Raw genomic sequence first — 21617 nt, forward strand, 5'->3', positions numbered from 1 at the left:
AAGCAATCAAGCTAGCTAGCTAGCAACTTTGTTGATTTGTGATGCTGTGGAATGTAGTCCAAAGACTTTCATTTTTGGTCAAAAGTCACATTATGCCCAGTTGCATTATTGCACAGATCATCTCCAACTATGCCAAAAAATCTTAAATGCTAAGGGGCCCTCTTCGTGTCAAAACAGTGACATAAGACAAGTACAAACTGGTTCCATAATCTGTTGAGTATACTGCAGACTAACCAACAAAACTAGCACTGCAAGACTTGGAAAGAACTACTGTACAAATAGTTCCAGGCACCCAAGATCATTTGTAAAGTTTGGATTAGGGTAAACCAAATATTCCAGTTTTTTGAGAATGTTACAAAATATGAATATAGACAAAATATTGTGAAGATTAACAGACAATGTATAAAGATCTGTGTTAATAAAGGAAAGCTATGAAAAACCACAGACAAGCAATCTGATAGAAAAAAGTCTTTAATAGAAATATATTTTGTAATTCAGTGTCTTAAAAGAACAATAAATGTCACAAAGTTGCAGTATCTGAAGACAGTGAAATAGCCAGTGGCACGTGAGCGTAAGGCACCGGGGAAAGTGGACTGTGTTCTGTGCAAGTGCAGATGCTGCTCAGGCAGATACAGAGTACAGGACAGTGATACGGTGTGGGGAGCGGCAGTGTCCTGGGCTGAAGGGTACCACGGCTCTGAACAGTGTAGTGAGGACAGCCGGGGATGACCATTCTGAACTAACTGGGAAGCTCTCTCCAAACCCAGCCAAACCGACATTACTGCATAGGATCAGGCAAGCCCATCTAAAGGCTCTGTGCATCTCATGATAAAGTCTCCCAGCTGTAATGGGAGTAGCTCCAAAATACACACATACGCAAAAATAAACGTGATTATGCAAACCAGCCAGGCTTATCTGTTCAGTATACTGCAGACGAGCCAGCGTTACTGCAGCTCAGCCAGACCTGGAATTAAGACTGTACTGTACAAAGGGTTCCAGGCACAATAGAAGATAACCACTGTGCAACTTCCGTGAACTGTTCCAAACCAAGCCTTGCTAATCAAACACAGAGCTCCTGCTGGTTTACTGCGTGATTCAGACCACAGCAATCAAGCCAGAGAGCTTGTGCTTGGACCGCTGAGGCAATTCAGTGGGAAAGACTTTAGCTGAAGCAGTTTATTCCCATTCAGCTCTTCTCCTCTTGCAATAAGAGTATACACACTAAAGGAGGCTTACTATCACACGAGCAGTTTGGACAGGAAGTGAGCTCACCCACTTAGACTGAGCCATCTGGGTACCCTTTGTGCTTCCCAGGCACACCGTTTCAAAGAATTTCAGTGCTTAAGTACATACTTCAGGAAATCAAACAAACTCTAAAACAAAATATATAAGGTCAATAAGAAGAAGAAAAAAATCCAATATCAGTCCAAAAAATACATGAACACACACTATAATTTCACAAAAAATCTTAAGTATGAGTGAGGGCCTTTTTCCCCTAAATGATCCTCAAATTGAAAAAGAAACTGACTGATTGATTGATTGCAATGACAAACCCTCGACCCTCCATCAGGCAGCTGGTCCACAGTGATGGGGAGCACTGAGGTCAGCTGCTAAACTCCGTCAGACAGCCCTCCCTTCTGACTCCCCTGTACACCCATTTCCTATTTACATACGGTGTCTCTGCCTTTAAAAGCCCTACCACACACTCCTCATAAAAGTGTGCGCACACGTAAGTACGTGCAGTGTGCACGCACACACACACACACACACACTCGTATGTACAAACATACACATTTACATTTGACTATACAGGTCAAGGACCAAACCTCACATTTACACTGCATAACAAATATACTTGTTGGTTGATTTCTTTGTCAGTGACTCTGTAAGCGACTTGAATGAGAAAGGAAAAAAATGATGATGAAGGAGGCTATGCAAACAGAGAAACAGGAGAGAGGAAGGACAGCATGCGCACACACACACACATACGCACACACACACGCACACACACACGGACACACACAGGCTGATCCCAAAACTGTGTCTGAATGTGCTCTACATTCTACAATTCAGTGTGCTATTCAATGTAAGGTGACATTTTCCCTCAAGAACAAAAGGCACTTTTCAAGTGATATGTGCTTTTAAATTAAGCAAGGGTTGATGGAACCTGGGTCTTTGTTTACAACGGGTGTGCAGAACAGTGGTGCAGATCAGCTCATTTAAAGTGAACAGATGCATTTCTGATCACAAGGACACAAAGGAGAAATTCTGGTTCATTTAAATGCATGTGCTAAAATCAGTGGACTTCAAGCTTGAAGGAACTTCTCTGGACTAGAATCACAATTGCAAACTTCCCTTCCAAAGCTCTGATAACCACTAAATCTAGGCAGACATGTACACTTCCAAGCCTGAAAACGGGCCTTTCATAACTGACATCTCAGTCACAATCAATATTGCTTAGTGGCATTTCCCAGTATTCACACTGCACACAGGACGAAACCCCACTCATTCAGGTGTACCACGGTGCGCCTCTTCTGGAACGCACCGGTACTGCAGCACAGCAGGCTCAAAGTTTTCAAGTTTCAGCAAGAGTTCTGTTGAGGCACCAGTATGGCACTGCTAGGCAAGGATCAACAGGATGATAGTTTTTTTTTTTTTTTTTTTTTAAAAGAAGGCGCTGGTTAAAAGAACAAATCAACAGAGCAGAAAGAAAAAACCTCAATAGGCTCATCTTTATACCACGACAGGCTCATCACTATTCCCTGCAATCTGTGAGAGAAGGATGTGCCTTTAAAATCCTATGTGGATAAATATGTGGCTCACTGCATAAAAGAGAATCAAAGCCTAACACTGCCACTGCTTCAGAACCCTCATTTTAAACTGCATTGTGTTTTTGAGTGGATTAATCCACCGAGTACATTCACAAATACACGCACGTGTGTACGCAAACACACAGCATGACAGTTTTTGCGGCAGTCAAAAGTCTTTGGAATGATTTCTTTTTTATAAAAAGAACGGCAAATAAAAGCAATTTTTAAGAATACATGTAACTTTCACTTCCCTTTTCATAGAAACAAGTGCACCGTAAGAGAAATTTTCCCAATGAATGTGAATTCTCTTGTCCCCTCTGGGGGGGAAGGAGAGAATCTCGCAGACAGTCATGAGGCTGGGAGGGGCAGCCGAAGCTCTGCTTCCAGGTGTCTCCTCAGTGAGACATCTCCTTGGTTACCCCTTCAAACCCTGCCCACATCTCCCCGTCTGCGCTGGGCGTCTCGGGTCAGAGCGCAGGGGCAGACTTCACTGGCCGGAGGTCTCCGTGGGGTTGTACTCGCTCTCTGAAGACAGCTGGGAGATCCTGCTAGCGGAGCGCCACAGTCTGTGGCCAGAGCGCACCTGAGGGAGCAGAGCCATCAGTCAGCACGCGCACACAAAACCGCTAACGCTGAACCCGCTTCAGTGAGCACGCAGAGCCGCTAACGCTGAACCCGCTTCAGTGAGCACGCAGAGCCGCTAACGCTGAACCCGCTTCAGTGAGCACGCAGAGCCGCTAACGCTGAACCCGCTTCAGTGAGCACGCGCACACAAAACCGCTAACGCTAGACTTCCTTCAGTGAGCACACGCACGCAAAGCCGCTAACGCTGAACCCACTTCAGTGAGCATGCGCACGCACAGCTGCTAACGCTAAACCAAACTGAAGGAGCACATGAATATCAGCTTTGAGAATTTCAGGCCTTACTTAAGCTGTCCATCTCAAAGCACAGAAAAGTCTCCATATTATCTATTCTTTGAGCTCCTAGCCTTGCATCAGCTCCTCTAATGCAGCCCCATAGTCGGAATGTCCCACGCCTTCACCCCCTCACCTCCGCAGGCTGTCCCGCCCCCACGACGATGAGCTTCCCGTCCTCCAGGCCCACCAGGATGTGGCTGCTCATCTTGGTAACAGACACACTGCACACAGGGACCTTCAAGGCCAGCGGAGCTGCTGCAAGGCTCAAGCTGAAAAACACACACACATTCATGAGACTCCATAGAGATGGTACATCATATATACACAATACAAACTATACTCACAGTAGTCTCAACTAGAACATGAATGATTGATATGTAAGTAACAATGAAACAATACACAGTGTTGTGAAAAAGTATTTGCTCCCATCCTCATTTCCTCAATTATTGCATTTGCACAGTGCTGTGACTATATTCCTACATATACAGGGTAATGAACAGTAACTGTGACAACTTTGCCGTGCTAGAACGCAAGTTTCTTTTCAGTGCTGTAACTTGAAATCCATTACTTTTATTCAGACCATGATATTAGGTATAGCTAGCTAACAGCCAAATTAATCATCACTGTTGTTGAAATGAAACTGCAAATTATTTCACCTCACTAAGTAATAGGAACCATTTGCCTGTAACACTTTATTTAGCTTGTATTCATCAGACATAGTTTAACACAAATGATAAAAGTATGACTAATTGCATTATTTACACACATCATTGTGTATTTTCAAAATAAAGTGTACATTTTCTTCCTTGTTAATATTTGTTAAACGTTGGTCTGCTATTTAAAAAAATCAAGCGACCTGCATCTTTTACATCACTTGTTTTCTTGCAAGCTGCCATACACACCAACTGGTTTAGCTGCCATAATATCTAGCACTAAATTGTGTTTGCTAAACATTGACAGTTGTTTATTATTTTTTTGCAGTACAAGTGCTCTTCTCTTTTTTGCTTTATATCATGTTTAGGGTAAAAGGTGCAAGTTAACAAAAGCATAATGGCATAAAGAAAAATAACAGTAAACATTAACCCTAATAATTATCATTAAAATTAAAAAAAGCATAGATACAGGACTTAAGCATCAAACGCAGACGCGCACACACACGCACGCGCACACACACACGCGCACACGCGCACACGTGCACACACGCACGCACACACACGCACGCGCTCACACACAGTGGGAGAGTGTATCACTGTGTTGATCAGAGCACCCGAGCCTCTCACCTGTACAGGTCTCGAATGTGCAGGCTGCCCTTGGAGGTGCCCATGACGGCGTACTGTGGCACCATGTAGAGGGCTGTAACGTGCTCATCCAGAGGCATGGAGGCCAGCAGCCGTCCATTCACCGAATACAGGTGGAGACAGTACTTCTCCTGGAGAGTGCAGGAGGAGAGACGTTAACCATCAAAACGACAGCAGCACATGATATAGTTTTCATTCCTCTTAGAGCTGTCTTCGACTGAACAACATCTTGGTCGACTAAGTCAAAATTTTGAAACATTTTTTTTTTCTCCATATTTCAAGACATTCAATTAGAATTAATTCCACAGTATGCACTGCTCTTGTCTCTTCCTTTTGGCACCCTCAGTTTGCTGAAGTCTATGAAGGTTTACACTGGAGAGACAGCTCAGAAATGTCAAATGTACCATCACGTTTGCAGCGTTGCTGCACTTAACATAGCACCCCATGCGCCTGTGTGGAACAGAGCATGCTCCTCCTGGGTTCTGCCGGACCGTGGGCATCTACAGGAGAGCCGTGAGAGCGGACAGGCGGGCGGCGTTCCCCGTGCTCGTACCTGCCCAGGAGAGCGGCCCTCCACAGCGGTCTGGGCTATGATGTGGCCCTCCAGGCCCACCGCCAGCTCCGTCACCCTGACCGCCGCGCCCACCTCACTGACCGGCCGCAGAGTGCGCAGAAACTGGCCTCGCCGCACGCTGTGCAGAATCAGCGTCCCGTCCTGAGAGAGACACGAGAGAGAGAGAGAGAGAGCAAGACAGAGAGAGAGAGAGAGAGAGCAAGAGAGAGAGAGAGAGAGAGAGAGAGAGCAAGAGAGAGAGAGACAAAGAACGAGAGACGAGATAGAAAATGAGAGAAATAGAGAGAGTGAGAGAGAGAGAAGAGAGAATAGAGCAAGGAGAGAGAGAGAGATATGAGCAAGTGCAGAGAGAGGAATAGAGACGAGTGAGAGAGAGAGAAAGAGGAGGAGAGAGAGAGAATATGAGCAAGTGAGAGAGAGAGAATATGAGCGAGTGAGAGAGAGAGAATATGAGCGAGTGAGAGAGAGAGAATATGAGCGAGTGAGAGAGTGCGATTATAGCAGATCTAGGATATTAAAAGAATAATACTATCAAAACAGGACCCTGTCAGTACATGAAAAACAATAGAGACCACGCTCTTTTAAGAAAAGATTCTATAAAATGAATATGGGAATTTGGTCAGATTTTGGCTTTGATGGTGTCCTGAAGCTTCCTGCGCAATATGACTTATAAGAAAACTACAGTAAATTAGAACACAGAATTCTGCTGAAAGAAGCGAAGGGGGGAGCTGAGAGCAGACGCACACATTCACACATCGATTCTTCAACACTTGAGTCCTACTTATTCCCTCAGCTCTCACCTTTGACCCTGACACAGCCATGTCCAGCTCAGTGCTGATGGCCACACAGGTGACCTCCTGGTCATGTCCGCAGAGAACCTGCACTGGCCGAGGGGAGAGGCCACTGCAGAAGCCACCCTAAAAGAGAGAGAGAGCGTGTTTAACGCGTTCCAACCACTAACATCCCACCTTTCCTACTCCATGGTTGTAGATATTTAAAATGTACCACATTTCATCTATTAAAATAAAAACTCAGATAATCCCAGTTTAGAATGCTTGCGTAACGCCCAGTAGGCGAGGAGCCTACCTGCTGTAAGACCTGCCACACAATGCAGGTAGTGTCCCGGGAGCCAGAGATGAGGTAGATACCGCACAGATCCAGAGCCAGGCAGGTGACCACATCTACAGCCAGAGAGCGCAGGGCCATTACGGTCACACGGTCTCATTACGGTCACACGGTCTGCTCAGCACAGGCCCTCATAACGCTCAAACACTCATTCGACGTTATTAAGTCACAGCGCTTTACAGTAACAACGCCTCATTTCAACCCATGAGTCAAGTGATGTCACACATTCTTACCACAGTTATAAGCGCACTCGTCTCATAGCCCTCTGTATTATGCACTCACACATGCGGCATACAGAAGTCATTACTCACACAGTCATACAGCCCACACAGTCATTAACTACAAGTATATAATCACGGCATTAGCACAAGGATCATAGGCTCACCAGCTATTATCAACACATGGCTCATACTGTCGCAAGTGTATGTGTCTCGTGTGTATGCGGTCTATTACAGTATGTGTCCATTGTCACAGTCGAATGCAATCAGTTTGCCTTAGTACACAGTCTACAAATCAAGGCATTAAGTACGGTTATTGGTGTTCATTTGTCAGTGTCTTGTGCTGGTCCATTTGTCGTTCATTGCAGTACGTGTCGTATGAGCTAAGCGCCAGCTCCCGGCTCTCAGTCGGTCTCAGTTAGCTGTGTGATAGTGTGTTTAGTGTCCGTGTTCTGTGTCGGTGTATTGTCCGGTCTGCTTAGTATGTGTCTTGTGTGTGTGTCGTGTGTACGTGTTGTGTGGTTTTGAGTGGGTTGATTAGTAAGTCGTCATGTACAGTGGTTTTGTCGTGTGTTGTGTGTGTGTGTCATGTGTCGTTATTTTGTGTGTTCATGTGTCACAGGGCTAAGCTCCCAGTCTCACTAGTGCGCGGTCAGATACCTGCACACGTTGCTCCTTCCGTCACACAGTCGCAGTTCAGTCCCAGTCGCCCACTGAAGAGCACCGTCTCATTACACCACACAGTCACTCAGCCAGCCACCCCATAGTCAAGGGCTCACGCTCACCGCAACCGCGGTTCTGCGAGACGGTCTTTAAGTACACCTAAACACACCATGATCACGTCAAGTCTCATAATGCACAATTCCTCAAATTCCCACAAGAATAAGTACAAATAAGATCGAATACTCAGTAACATCATTACACCCTGGAATACAGTAATTGCTTTTAAGGTCAACGACTCGGACAAATTACATTCGCTCAAGACTAACCTCACATTATCCATTCAGCTTCATGCATTCAATGTATGCTCACACGGGAATTAGGTAACCGTCATAAGACAGTCGTCATAGGTCAATGGTACTCATTACTTAACGGTCGCTCAGCACATGGCCCTGCACACATCCTAAAGCCTCTTCAGACTGATTTATATTTGTCAAGCGCTTCACAGGAAGAGAGACGCCTGGGATTTCAACCCATGAGTCAAGTGATGTCCACATGCTACCCACATGGTAAGCGCTTCTCTGTCTGATAGCCCTTCTGTTTTATTGCCACTTAAAACTGCGGCCATAAAAGTCATTCTAAAGCAGTCAAAGAGGCCAGCGTCAAGACATTTGGAACTAGAAGTAATATAATACGGCAGAGAAAGAGATCGATGAGGCTCAGTGCCAGCAGCATGATCAACCCTGGCTCTCTGTGCACATGGTGTGTGTCTGTGTGTATGGCTGTGTGATTACATGTATGTGTCCGTGTGTCACAGTGAATGCAGATATGTTTGCCTGTGTATATGCATGTGCATGCAAGCAAAGCATGTTTATGTTTTTGGCGTTTCACTTTTGTGCGTGTGTGTGTGGCTGTGCGCATTTGTGTTTATATGCAAGTGTACGTGAGCGTATGCAGGGCTAAGCGCCAGCTCCCAGGCTCCAGGTGGGTGTGTGTGTGTGTGTGTATGTCAGTGTGTGTAGTGCTAGGCTCCCAGGCTCCAGGTGGGTGTGTGTGTGTGTGTGTGTATGTCAGTGTGTGTAGTGCTAGGCTCCCAGGCTCCAGTTGTGTGTGTGTGTGTGTGTGTGATGTGTGTGTGTGGGTGTGATGTGTGTGATGTGTGTGTGTGGGTGTGATGTGTGTGATGTGTGTGTGTGTGTGTGTGTGTGTGTGTGTGATGTGTGTGTGTGATGTGTGTGTGTGTGTGTGTGTGTGTGTGTGTGTGTGTGTGTGTGTGTATATGCAGGGCTAAGCTCCCAGGCTCACCTATGTGGCGGCAGATCCTGCCCACCAGTTTGCCCTTGCCCAGCACAGTGACCCGCAGGCTGCAGTCCCAGTGCCCCCCGCTGAAGAGCAGCCGTCCGTCATTGGACACCACCAGCACCCGCGGCCCCAGGGCCACCCCAGGGGAGAAGGGCCCGCTCACGAACCGCTGTGTTCTGGAGAGGGGGGGGGGTACTTTAATACACACTAAACACACCAAATGACACTCAAGTGCTATAATGCACAATTACACTGAATTCCACCAAATAAAAATAAGTACAAAATAAGATACGGAATTACTCAGTAACAACTCATAACCCTGAGAATACAGAATTGCTTTTATGTAGAGAATGCAGCGAACACAGGACAAGTTAAACCATTCGTTCAGAGAACTAACCCAACCATTAATCCATTCATGCATTCATGCATTAATGGATGCAATAACAAGTGGAGAATTGAGAGGAAGCGGCAGAAGACGAGTCGTGCTGGTGAATGCGACCAGCCCAGATGATGTGAGGAACGGGGCTGGAGAACAGGCCTTACTTCGGGTTGGACACGGTGGGGTCCTTGGTGAAGCTGTAGTAGTTGGCGATTTTCTTATTGTGGGGCAGCCAGCTGTGGGTTCCCAGCAGTCCTGTGGCACCTACAGTCACCTGTGAAGAGGATGAAAGTAAGCAGCCGATCCAAAAGACCCAACAGAGACTACACTAGCCCTGCCCCACCCGAGCTCCCAGACCCTGCTTGGTGCACAGGGGCTCAGTGTGTGGTGCTCTCAATGTGTCACTATGCTGGGGTAATCTGGGGGCCTCACCAGCACGTCTGAGCCCGGGATGATGAAGGAGTGGGTCTGGCTCCTGGGGACCACGGCCTGGACCAGGGGCACCCCGTCACTCACCACCTGGGAGAAGCACACAGAGGGAACGGTGCCGTTAAGTGACATTCAGTCAGGCGCAGAGTTATGGCTGTCATTAAGAAACTTCATTTGTAACCAAGTGCCAATCCTGGACCTGACAGCAGTTGTACACGTAGGACCATAAGCAGAATTGCTTTAGGTAACACTGAGCTGTACAGAGAGATGAATGATCAGGTTGGTAGCTGGAGTCCTTTGGCGGGTCCCTCACCTCCATGAAGGCCTTGAGTTTGCCGAGTTGCTCAAACAGGTTGGGCGGCAGGGTGTCCATGCGGGCCAGGCGGCGAGCAGCGCTCTCGGCCGACATGCGGGGCGGGTGTGGCTCCTGCAGGGTGCGGGGAGGGGCCGGGAGAGGGGGGCGTGGTCAGTCACGCTAACACTCAGAAGCACGCAGACAGTGACACAGTAACAGGCTGAAAACTCAAGCTGAGACTCAAACTCAAGCTGGGGGGGGGGGGAAAAACTGCATTTCCCAGGAGTCCTAAATTCAGCTCGAACCTTGAGCAGCTGGCAGGGCGTCTGGCCGAAGTTGCTGATGATGCCCTCCAGGGCTTTGCGCTCCGTCTCATTGGCGATGGCATCCAGGTCCACTGCACCTGGAGGGGGGGCAGCACTGGGAGTTACGCACTAATATAATTTGGCATTCAAAATTCATTCAATATTCATTTAGATCAATGTATTAAACATTCACCTGCATATATACTATGTAAGTGATCAAACTTAAGTAGCATTAATCTATGTCAAACTGAATAAATGCAGGGAATGGAAAGCCATAAATCTCCAAGGGACTGTGATTATGTGTTACTGAAATAGGGTTATACACATTTTAAAACAAAGCTTGCCATTTTCTTCTAAGTCGCACAAAGAGTTACCTCCAGGTTTCATTGTGAGGAGCACTTCATGAATAACAGTGAGAGTCATACAGTAGGTCTCACTTCCCACTGTGGTAAAACTGGCACATGCTAATTCTGGGTTATCTGCAGTAATCTGCCAATCTTTGTTTAGTTTCTCCGCTTCCTTTGACACCTGGAACTTCCCGGGAGAATAAAGGCTTCAGGGTCCCCAGCAAGCGTGAGTTCTGCTGCTTTACAGCCTCCCTTAAAGCCCTTCCAAGCCCCTTCTTTCCCAGGCAGACTGAGACACAGAGGGGTTCAGCAGCAGAGCTACATGGCTCAAACCTGGTACATGGCACAAGGAAGTGGAGGCATATAAATCTACTTCGGGAAGGTTTGGAAAAGTACAGTCCTGTCAAGTCAGAGTCAGTTTCGAATCAATGATTTACACCTGGAGAACCAGAAGAGGTGACTTCCTGTCTGAATAAGCAGGGGCAGAACGGGACTGTGGCTCACGCTCGGCCTGTTGTACGTCAGGGGACGGGAGGAGGGGGCCTTACCCTCATAGGTGCAGTAGTAGAACACGTTGAGCGCCTCCACAGCCTCAGGGCCTCGCTGCTTATAACCGAAAATCAGATCGATCCACTGGTGCAGGTGGGAGGAGACATGCTCACTTTCCTGCAAACCAACACAGCACACAACTCTGCATCATAAACTCATGCAATACCCACACACTCACACACACAGACACACACACAAAACATACAAAGCACCCAGATCACCAGGTCGGTCTTGATGGCACCAACTGTCCCATTATGTGTCCATTCCATAAAGGAATAGAGTCGCTCAATTAATACTTAACTGATTACCAACCCACTGATGAGAGAACAGTCATACAAAACTGGTTGATCACAAAGAGAGTACAAAATCACATCTTCTCTGCAGAGTGTAAGCACTGTGGGAACATCACTGGCCATAATGGAACGTGGTTTACACTGTGATTTAAACCAGGCAAAGATACCTACTCGGTGTTAAAAACATTGCGGTAGACACACACAGGTGAGTGTGGGTTTTAGGGCCTGCTTACCAGAGCTTTCCTGTGCTTCCTGATGAAGTCGTCACGAGACTCCGCCCACAGGGGCAACACAACATCTGTTACAGGCTCCTGGGACATCTGCAGACTTCCCAGGTCGAACCCTGGGCCGTTAAGGGAGATAATAACCAACAGCTCTTTCATCTTTCACAATGGTCACATACGTCCGCTTTTTTTTTTCGGAAGCAGTATTGTGGTTGTTCATATTTTGTATAATGGTTTGGAGTCTGTTCTTTTCTGTAGTTTAAAATTATTCTTATTGTTTATTTATTTGGCAAACATACTAGACTACCGCACAAGGCCATCACGGCAAGATGAACACTGTAGAGCAAATATAAGAAAAAAAGTTTAGAAAATAAACTTTGTCTTTTATTTCACAAATCCATACAATGCAATGAATTACTAAAACAGGGCACGAAGGTAATACCCTCCGTCTTGCCAAAAACACAAACCTTGGTGATAATCTTCCTAAGTGCTACTGCGATGTGGTCTGAGCTTCAAAGCACAGACATGCAGTGCAGTAAATGCTCATTTTGGTGAGCATTCCAGAAAGCTCACCGTTCATGTTCTCCAGGAATTCTGGGAAGTAGAAAAACTCTGGGATCAGCTCCTTCACGTCAGCCGGACTTTCCATCCGCGCCTGCCAAGCCGCGGCCACAGAGTGGAACTGCCGATCCGCGCAGTCAAACCTGGGCAGGGAGAAGCCAGGCCGTGGGTACAGACCAACAGTCAGCAACATCTCAGCATCTTGACGTCATCTGCTCTGTCACACCAGCAAACGCGGTGAAGCGGTAATGAGTGTGAACCTACAGTAAAACCTGACAGCTGGCAAGATGACCCTTGTGATGAGGCGCTCCAGCAATGTTCTGCATAATGGTCAGCTAGCGTCACATAAAGCAAACAGGGCTGGCTATGAACACCTATTAAAGCACCCCTGAGCTCCACACAGCCCAGAGCGGCGCAGAGTGAAGCCCGGAAGCTGGAGCGCATGGCTCACTGCGTGCGCAGCTGTGGGGGGTCTGCGCAGACGTCCCGTACCTGCCGCTCTGCAGCTGGATGTGCAGCGAGGTGAAGGGCTCGGAGCGGATCATGTAGTGCATGACTCCCGCGGCATTGGAGTAGTGTGTGCCGTAGTGGAACTTGTCGATGGTGCCCGTGGGATCCTCAAAGCTCTCGTACCTGCGGGGACAAGACCATTCGTGTTGCCGCCTCGCATGTTGTTTAAATCGCAGCCCTCAACAGAACTTGTGTAAATAAAACACTGTGCAGTTCTTAGTTTGCATAAATGTGTAATGCTCTTCAGTAAAATGTGTAACGTTTAATTATCTCAGTAAAATGTGCAGCATACAACATGTAATGTTTAGAAAAAAACCTGAAATGTAAAATGTGTAGTGTTTAGGTATCTCTGTAAAACTGTCCACTGCGCTCTTCCCACTCCGCCACCCTGTCCAGCGCTACGGACACGACGCAGCGGGTCCTCCACTCACTTCTCTCGGACGCTCTGGGCGAAGCGGGAGTTGACCACTCCGATGGGCTTGGACAGGTCCCTGAACACAGCAGGATCATCCAGGTCCAGAGTGGGCGAGGTGTAGTCGCACAGCACCCAGGGGAACTGAACATGAGCATCGCAATGCTTCATTAAAACTGAGCACAGACAGACAAAGCTATCCCCATGCTGTACAGCAGCTTACATTTCTCCCATTCGTTTGTACTGCTGAATTAACGGAAATGTTTCAGGAAAATGCCCTGCTAAGTGTTACACAGACCGAACCACAGTAAGAAATGGAATACGCGACCTTCTGCTGAAGCCAAGTCTCTTAATAGCTACATCATACTGCCACCCTGTGTCCACACATACCTCTATGGAGGCCTACTGGTAAATGCCTTTAGTTACGGCCACTATAGGCAGTACATACTGATTCATTGTGCATGAAAACTGGATTTACTCCACACAGATATTTGTATTCAACAATTTATCAACTTGGTTGTTTTGAGATATTTTGTATTTGCCTGAATTTTGCATTACGCTATCAGCTGCACAGAGCTCGCTTATTTACAATGACTAATGCTATGCTCCGGATACATGCTGTGCAGATTCCCACAGGGAGACAGACAGACAGACAGACAGACACGCAGACGGACGGGGAGGCACGGTCCTCACCACAGGGTACTGGGACAGGTCATTGTAGGTGCGTCCTGCAATGGTGTTGAGCTGCATCAGGTACTCAAAATTAGAGATCTCTCTGTACACCCATTTCTGAGAAGAGAAAGAAAGGATATTACACGACTGTCAATTCAGATTAAATGAATCGGAATTATGAACATTTATCATCATGACAAACAGAACTGTCTGCAATGAGTGGGACTATAATATAGACGGTATTTGCTTAGCAAGCACCCCACAAAGCAAAGCATATTTTGCACGCCCATTTGTACAGTTAGATATACAACAAAGGATTTCAAGTTCAGCACCTCAGTCAGCAGCATAGCCTAACAAACCTGTGGTCTCTGAGTCACACGCCAGGTCCTTAAGCACCAGGCCACACAGAGTAAAGAGAGTTTCAGCAGTACCTGGGTGAGGCCAGAGGCCTTCAGCAGCTCCTGGGGGGACCGGGAGCCGAAGTAGAAGAGGTTGGGGGGCCGCAGGCCCAGGATCCGCGAGTACACTTTGTTCCGGACCTGAGGGAAGGCAGGGTGGGGGGGGCGGTAGGAGAAGAGGTGCACAAAGGAGATGGCATGAGGGCAGAGACACAGGGCAGATGAGGGCAGAGACACAGGCAGGTTTCTAAAACAGAACATGTACTGGCTAGTTTAAACAAACCAAGAGTATTTAGCAGATTGGATTCAAAGGCAAAACCAAAAAAGGATGTACTTTTCAAAATATAAGCCATGACTAAGCCTGAGGGAGTGAGAGCTTAGGCTTAACTGTGTGATGTGAAAAGGACTGATTCACAAGGGCAGCCCCCGGACAGGGGGTTAGTCAGGAACACATCTTTAAAGACCCGGCTGGGAACCGAAGCCCTGACTGCATGTGGCAGAGGGAGCATGCTGCAGCTGACGGCTGTGCTGCTGGTCCAGGCTGGGCTCTGATAAAGGGCCAAAGCCGTGTCTCAGGCTCCACCCTGCCCTGCGGCTCTCTCACCTTCTTCCTGAAGTTGATGAAGTAATGGGCCTGGTCGATGAAGAACAGCTCCAGAGCTGACCTGCGCAGGTTGTAGCGTCTCAGGTGAACCTCTCTGAGCTGAGAGAGGGGTCGTTTGAAATCAAATCCAATTCCTGAGGAACAGTGAATGCGGTTCAGAATTTTCCAGGCACCGGATGGACTTGAAAGGTGATGGACAAAAACGTACAAACTACAGCAGAAACAAAGTCACTTCTCAGATAGCCTGTATATCTTGGAAGTATTCAACACAAATGTGTAAGTACGCGAGCAAAACACTTGGCCTTCTTCAAGTGAAAGGGGTTGGATGAAAGGAGGAGCAGAATGGCCTCTTCTGCCTCACCTTCCTCGGTCTCCTCTTTCTCATTGCTGCCGTCATAGAAGTAGAGGTGGTGAGTGGTGACCTCCAGACGACCCGGAACCACTGCCACGATGGTGATGAGCTCGCAGTCCTCTGACAGGACCAGCTTCTCTTTCTGACTCTCCTCCTCCCCTTCCACCCTGAGACAGAGAGAGGGCACTTCTCAAAATGGATGCATCCACCTCACATTTTAAAAAACAGTTCCACCCTTTTTCCTTTTCTCTAGAGTTTGGCATCACTAATGGTGCCCCTTGGGTCACTGCTGTGCCCCACGGACCAGCAGCAGAAGCAGCTTCACGCCTCTAGTGTACTCCCCTGTGAGCCAGTGATTATATTACACTACACAGGCCACACAGTACAAGAGAAGACCAAATACTGCAGAAAGCAGTAGTGCATATGTAGTAGCCTATAGGGTTGGGTACTGAAACCCGGTTTCCATAAAACTGGTAGCTACTGGAACAAATGGCAATGCAGATTTTAATGCCTCATTTCAGTGCCACTTTAAAACACAAGGCCTGAACTGCTGATTAAAATATCCACTGTTATACCTGCCCCACGCCTTCACAAGCTAACGTTACACTCACTCTGTGGACACAGTTACAGCAGGTACCGTTAGCAAGTTAGCTAATGTCAAACTCTGTCAAAATGCCAAAAGCAAAGTGGTCTAAATTGTTCCAATTGAGGCAACGTTTAGGCACCAGTACTGTGTTAAAAGTATTGTTTTAGCACTGGTATCGGCAAAATCTAAACGATACCCATCCCTAGTAGCCTATGAGCATCTGATGCTTTGTTGATGAGGCCACAGTGAGCTCCCGCTCGGGCAGCTACAGTAACTACAGAACTCGGCCTGCATTGTGTAGTATTCACTTTACTGAACGAGTCACTGAGGAGCTCCCGTACACCTCACACACACACACACACACACACACACACACACACTTGTGTTCTTCGGTTTCACTCACTGTTTGTCCAAGAACATGATGTCCTCATCGCCGAGCTGGTCATCCTCCATGTCGCTCACCTTGGCTTCCTTGGCGACGGCCAAGGGGAGGGCTTCAGTGGGGCTGTGGGGGCCATCGGCTCCTGTGCAGATGATAACGGTCCACATGACGCCCTTTGACCATGCTCACCATTCTCTCATACGCTCTCTTAGGCAGCCATGGTGTTCCCCTAGTTCTGTGGTTGGTCTTTGACTAATGACTGCAGAAGGACTGCATTGACTTTCAAATTCTCATTCACAGTGCAGTGGCACACACAAACACCCATACTGTAAGCACACACACACATACACACACACACACACACACACACTGCCTCCATGTGCATAAGTGTAGTGTGTTTTTGAGGAGCCATACCCATGTTGTCCCTCAGTGCGCTGGCCTCAATGTGAGGGTCGTAACTGTAATTGGGTACAAGTTTGAGCCGCATCTTGGAGTAAGTCTCTGCACTGGACAGCTTCCACTTCACTTCAGGCGGTATCCTGAGGGAACAAACAGACACAGAGGATCTAAGGTTCATAGTACCAGTGCAGTGATGCAAATGGAGAACTACACATACTCTGAAAATCACATAGTCCTAAGGATGTTCAGTAAAATATCAGATCCAAACCAACATTTTACAGGGTTCCAGAACTTTTTACAGAAAATTAAATTTAATACTCCAGTTAGACAAACATTTAAAATTAATGACTGTATAGCCAGAGAGAATGACCAAATAGGCTATTTAAAAATACAAGAAATGAAGTAAACCGACAATAAAAATGTTTTAAAGTGGAATGACTTCATCAAGTGGTCAAATAAAATAAATACAGAAGCAGAAGCAGTGAAAATGATAAGTAACTGAGCAGAAAGTCAGACAGACAGACAGACAGTTAGAACAGACAGACCTGTGTGCCCAGGCCCCTCTCTCACTGCTCAGCAGCCTGTGCAGGGACTTCCAGTGGCGCGACACCACCCCCTGCTGGCTGCTGCTCTGCTTCAGCACACTGTGGTAACGGCTGTTCTCACTGCGCACCCGCTTCAGGTAGGGATCCATTACCATCTCCTAATTACACAGAGGAAATGAGAGAAACAGCCGGCAAGTAGGGCCTTCTCAGTGATTTAGGCTTTCATACTGACCCACACAGCAGTGTCTGGTCAGCGGCCAAAATTCTAATTGCCCACAGTGTTTTTTGGCTTTGGCTCGAATGAATAGCTGACGATTGATTAATTAGGGAATTCAATTCATCTGAATGTTTATGCTTCCCTTGCACACCAGATTTAGCCCATTTGAGCATGAGAGAGAGCGAGCAGGGGCCGCACCTGGAACTTGGCCTTGCACTCGACCCGGTCTTTGTCCCGGCGCTGGGCTGTGCTCATTAGGTCATCGAAACAGGAGTTCCAGAAGTTGGACATGAGGTCATGACTCTTCCCAAACGTGTCCAGCTCAAACTGGTGCATAGTGGGCTCGACCTACAAAACATATTCAAGTGATTCCATCAGATACTGAATAGCAGTGTCGGCAGAAATATCACATAAACACACACTCACACCTCTTCTGTTCCTGAGCCAACATTAAGTACCATCCAAAACTTAATGCACTGCACTATGCATGGTGTGTTTGGTCTGTCCTGACTATCTAAGCAAAACAGATTTATGGATAGAAACTGTTAAATGCACTGACATGACAAATCGTGTCCAGACCCAGGGTACACAATCTCTGTCCAGCTCAGAGGCTGCTTTTCTGCACAGGGAGTGACTGTGGATGGATCACTTTTTCCACATGGCATTTGCAAACTCATTTGTCTTGACTGTGGGAGGCACTGAGAGCTTTTCAGCAGATGCTTGGATTGTAATAGCAAAAATAGGTTGTACCATGTACCTTCTTACAAGGCTATTTTTGCAACCTACAGCTAAGAGAAATTAATTTCTGAGGTTTCCAAGAATTATTTAATCTGTAACAGGGAAAGTGTTTGGTCGGATATACCGAGCACGTGCAGAGTTGAAGGAATTTATCATTAGGATGATTTACGCACAGGCTTGGCACTGGACATGCAACAAAATACTTTCCCTGGGTCAAGTTCTCTTACTGTATAACCCCTCAGTGTCCTTCAAGAACACCGGCATAAAACAAGCAACTGACAGTCTGAGTCCTATTTAAGAAGCATGCGTTCCACAGACTACAGCCTGACGGGCAGTCAGAGATTCTGACAATTCTGAGAATAAAAATAGTACAGATCTGACCTAGAGAGGCAGCTACTGCGTCACAGAGCACAGAGCTTCAGTAAAGGGCAGTACACTGTACGAGTGTGATTTTAACAGAAGGCACAGAATTATGGTCACGCTTGGTCCAATATGGTCCAATAAGAACTAGCAAGACAGGCGTGTGCCTGCAGAATAACTTCATTGAAAATAAGATGTAATATCACAAAGATACTGCATACTCGATGTATGTGGAAAGCATGTTGTACATTCAAAATGAGAATGTAGGGCAGGGTTACTGCTAATTGTCTGCAATTGTTTTAAAACATCAAGAAATAAAGAATAATTTACCAATAAAAGCATTGAAAGACACAATTTGATTTGAAACATGGACCTCAGAAGAAAAGAATATCTAAAATAGATATAGTCATACTAATGGGTGAAATCTCTCTCAGTCCGGCCCTGGGGGATCACTGTGCTGGTTTTTTATCTCCATCAGGGCTCAGCTCTGATTAGGCCAAGCTTTCAAATGAATGCTGGATTTGACTTCACTAGACAATTATCTGCTACAATGTCACTGAATAAAACACATTGGAGGGATGTTTGTGATAGTAATAAGATTGATGCCGAGGTACATCTTACCTTATTTGAATATCAGTTACACTAGCATTTAGGGCAAAAGTCACAGCTGATTAAACCCAATAACCGAACTGTCTGCAAATATAAATAAATGAATGAATGAATGAATGAATGAATGAATGAATGAATGAAGAATATAAGCATTTTTTTAAATCAGGTGCTTTGGATCGAATCGGCATTGATATTATAGGTAAAAATATATATGTCAAATTTTTACCAACACAAACACCCCTGGACCTGCGCAATTCTTTCATAAGACCAGGGGAATTCACATCAAATCCAGGTCAGCTGTCAATTACGTCCCAGACGGACACTGATTGGCTGAGGCCAGCTGCAAGCCCCACCCACAGAAAGCACAGCTGCGGTGCGGGCGGAGGAGACACTGACGTGCAGCCTGTAGAAGTCCTGCCACTCCTGCGTCCTGCAGTAGCCCTGCAGGTCCTGGGCGAAGGTGGCGCTGCCGTTGGTGCGGGGCAGGCTGGGCAGCAGGCTCTGCAGGGTGCCCAGGTCAGCGTGCTGGTCCAGCAGCGTGCGCACGATGGGCACCAGCTGGTAGAACACCTCCGAGTTGGCCAGCGTGACCGCGCCGTCCTTGCCCGGCCACAGGGGGGCGCCGAGCCGGCCCAGCAGGAAGCAGACCTCGTCCCAGCCCAGGCACAGGACGGTCTGCAGCAAACTGTGCAGCTTCACACAGGCCATCACACAGACCTGCACAGAGACAAGCGGCTCAGGGAGAGGGAGGAGAGGACTGCACAGCTTCACACCCACAAAGGAGAGGGGACACGTCCATACACTGAGATTCAAACACTGCAACCACCAGTCAGACAGGGAGAAACCTCATTACAGCGCACATCACTCACAATGCACATGCATTTACCGCTCTCACACAACAGCTATTGTAGCAACAGCTAATTAGAACAGCTCTAGAACCCTTAAGAGAGGAGAAAATAATTGGAGAGTCCCAGGGAAGCAGAGTCGAGCTGTGCCCTCCCTGTGCCCTCCCTGTGCTCTGTGCGGTTCAGTCAGGCACACACCTGTGAGTGCTGCTTCTGGATGTACCCGGTGATGATGCGCAGGCCCACCTGAGCCATCTCTCTCAGCTCAGGGACATTAGAGGTGCCAGGGCTGCTGTTCCATGCCTGCAGTCTGTCCAAGAGGTTTACCACCCCCTCAAAGATCTGAAACACACCAGCACATTATAGCACATTATCAGCCCCTCAAAGATCTGAAACACACCAGCACATTATAGCACATTATCAGCCCCTCAAAGATCTGAAACACACCAGCACATTATAGCACATTATCAGCCCCTCAAAGATCTGAAACACACCAGCACATTATAGCACATTATCAGCCCCTCACAGATCTGAAACACACCAGCACATTATAGCACATTATCAGCCCCTCACAGATCTGAAACACACCAGCACATTAACACACCAAAATGATCTGAAACACACCAGCACATTAACACCCTCCGAACTCCTTTATCTCTCTCCAGAAATCAAGAACAAACCAGTACATTTTATGTCCCCACAGACATGGACCAAACCGAAGTGGCCGGGACCCAGAGTAACAGGGGGCACGGCGGTGAGCGTCCCTCTCACCTTCTCGCTCCACAGGGCCTGGTTGTCCGTGCCCTCCGCAAACAGGAAGTCCTGCAGCAGGCGCAGGAGGCGCACCAGGCTGGGGCAGTGCGACTGCAAGGCCCCCTGGGAGTCCCGCAGGTCGGACAGCGAGGACTCCAGCATCATCTCCAGCAGGCTGCGCGGGGGAGACAAACGGCTTGGGCGACGTCGCTACCTCACAGAAACACATCTGCACATTGAGACTGGAGGCTCCTGCAGCGGGCTTTCGCTGGAGTGCAGAGATACGCATCATACATATTTAGCTATATTTTTGGATTTTCTTTGCGAGTCCTTTTTTCATTCAGGATTTTTATCGAACTGGTAAACAAGCAATTCAAAATACCATTTAATTGAATATTTTTTTAAAATTATTTTTATAATGAATTAATAGGAAATGTTGGGGTCATTTTCACCATAAATTTTGTATTCTTATCTTTTGGAGTAACAGGAGCAATCTGGGGACAGAGTGGTGGTTGGAGTCAAACCAACAGACCACTAATGAGTACATGTGAAATAAAACATGTATTCAGAGGGATCGTTTGCAGATGGAAACACATCTACGGTTTAGAATCTGAGCGCAGACAGGGCGGCGGCCTTCCTGACCTGCGTTTGATGTCGTCCGGCGGGCGGACCAGCTGGCAGGAGGAGCCCAGCTTGGTGAGCACAGAGAAGACCTGCCCCCGCTCCCGCCACACGGCGTCCTCGCTGCCCTCCGCGCCGCTCCACATCACCGAGAACACGATGTTGGTCAGCACGTTACACAGCTCCTCCTCCGGGGCCTGCTGGGGGCGGAGCCACAGACACATCACAACACAGACAGACAGATAAGAGCGCCAGCCCACTCACACTTCTACAGCGGAGATGCAAAGCAATGTGCACAGACTGTAAGACAAATGGAACTTAATGGGC

The 21617-nt window shown here is 47.4% G+C and overlaps 1 protein-coding gene across 4 annotated transcripts in view; it reads right to left on the reverse strand.

Annotated features, from left to right (window-relative positions):
- Positions 1-455: 455 nt before the first annotated feature.
- The window catches only part of nbeal2 (neurobeachin-like 2), a 75557-nt gene continuing 54395 nt past the window's right edge, over positions 456-21617 (reverse strand). For 3 of the 4 annotated variants that reach the window (XM_064347264.1, XM_064347237.1, XM_064347254.1), the window contains 28 exons: positions 21312-21490; positions 20688-20844; positions 20115-20258; positions 19468-19788; positions 17563-17712; positions 17148-17305; positions 16618-16742; positions 16225-16345; positions 15245-15402; positions 14884-15017; positions 14313-14420; positions 13903-13998; positions 13229-13353; positions 12780-12920; positions 12300-12430; positions 11736-11845; positions 11209-11326; positions 10314-10411; positions 10027-10140; positions 9717-9803; positions 9449-9558; positions 8909-9081; positions 6687-6781; positions 6401-6517; positions 5580-5741; positions 5009-5157; positions 3862-3997; positions 456-3393 (listed from right to left, as the gene is read on the reverse strand). In XM_064347264.1, coding sequence (XP_064203334.1) covers positions 3298-3393; positions 3862-3997; positions 5009-5157; positions 5580-5741; positions 6401-6517; positions 6687-6781; positions 8909-9081; positions 9449-9558; positions 9717-9803; positions 10027-10140; positions 10314-10411; positions 11209-11326; positions 11736-11845; positions 12300-12430; positions 12780-12920; positions 13229-13353; positions 13903-13998; positions 14313-14420; positions 14884-15017; positions 15245-15402; positions 16225-16345; positions 16618-16742; positions 17148-17305; positions 17563-17712; positions 19468-19788; positions 20115-20258; positions 20688-20844; positions 21312-21490 — 3813 coding nt within the window. In that variant the 3' untranslated portion in view covers positions 456-3297. The remainder of the gene's footprint in view (positions 3394-3861; positions 3998-5008; positions 5158-5579; positions 5742-6400; positions 6518-6686; positions 6782-8908; positions 9082-9448; positions 9559-9716; positions 9804-10026; positions 10141-10313; positions 10412-11208; positions 11327-11735; positions 11846-12299; positions 12431-12779; positions 12921-13228; positions 13354-13902; positions 13999-14312; positions 14421-14883; positions 15018-15244; positions 15403-16224; positions 16346-16617; positions 16743-17147; positions 17306-17562; positions 17713-19467; positions 19789-20114; positions 20259-20687; positions 20845-21311; positions 21491-21617) is intronic. The other variant, XM_064347246.1, reaches the window with a different exon arrangement.

This window comes from Anguilla rostrata, chromosome 1, assembly GCF_018555375.3.
Source record: "Anguilla rostrata isolate EN2019 chromosome 1, ASM1855537v3, whole genome shotgun sequence".
In the NCBI taxonomy this organism is placed as follows: domain Eukaryota; kingdom Metazoa; phylum Chordata; class Actinopteri; order Anguilliformes; family Anguillidae; genus Anguilla; species Anguilla rostrata.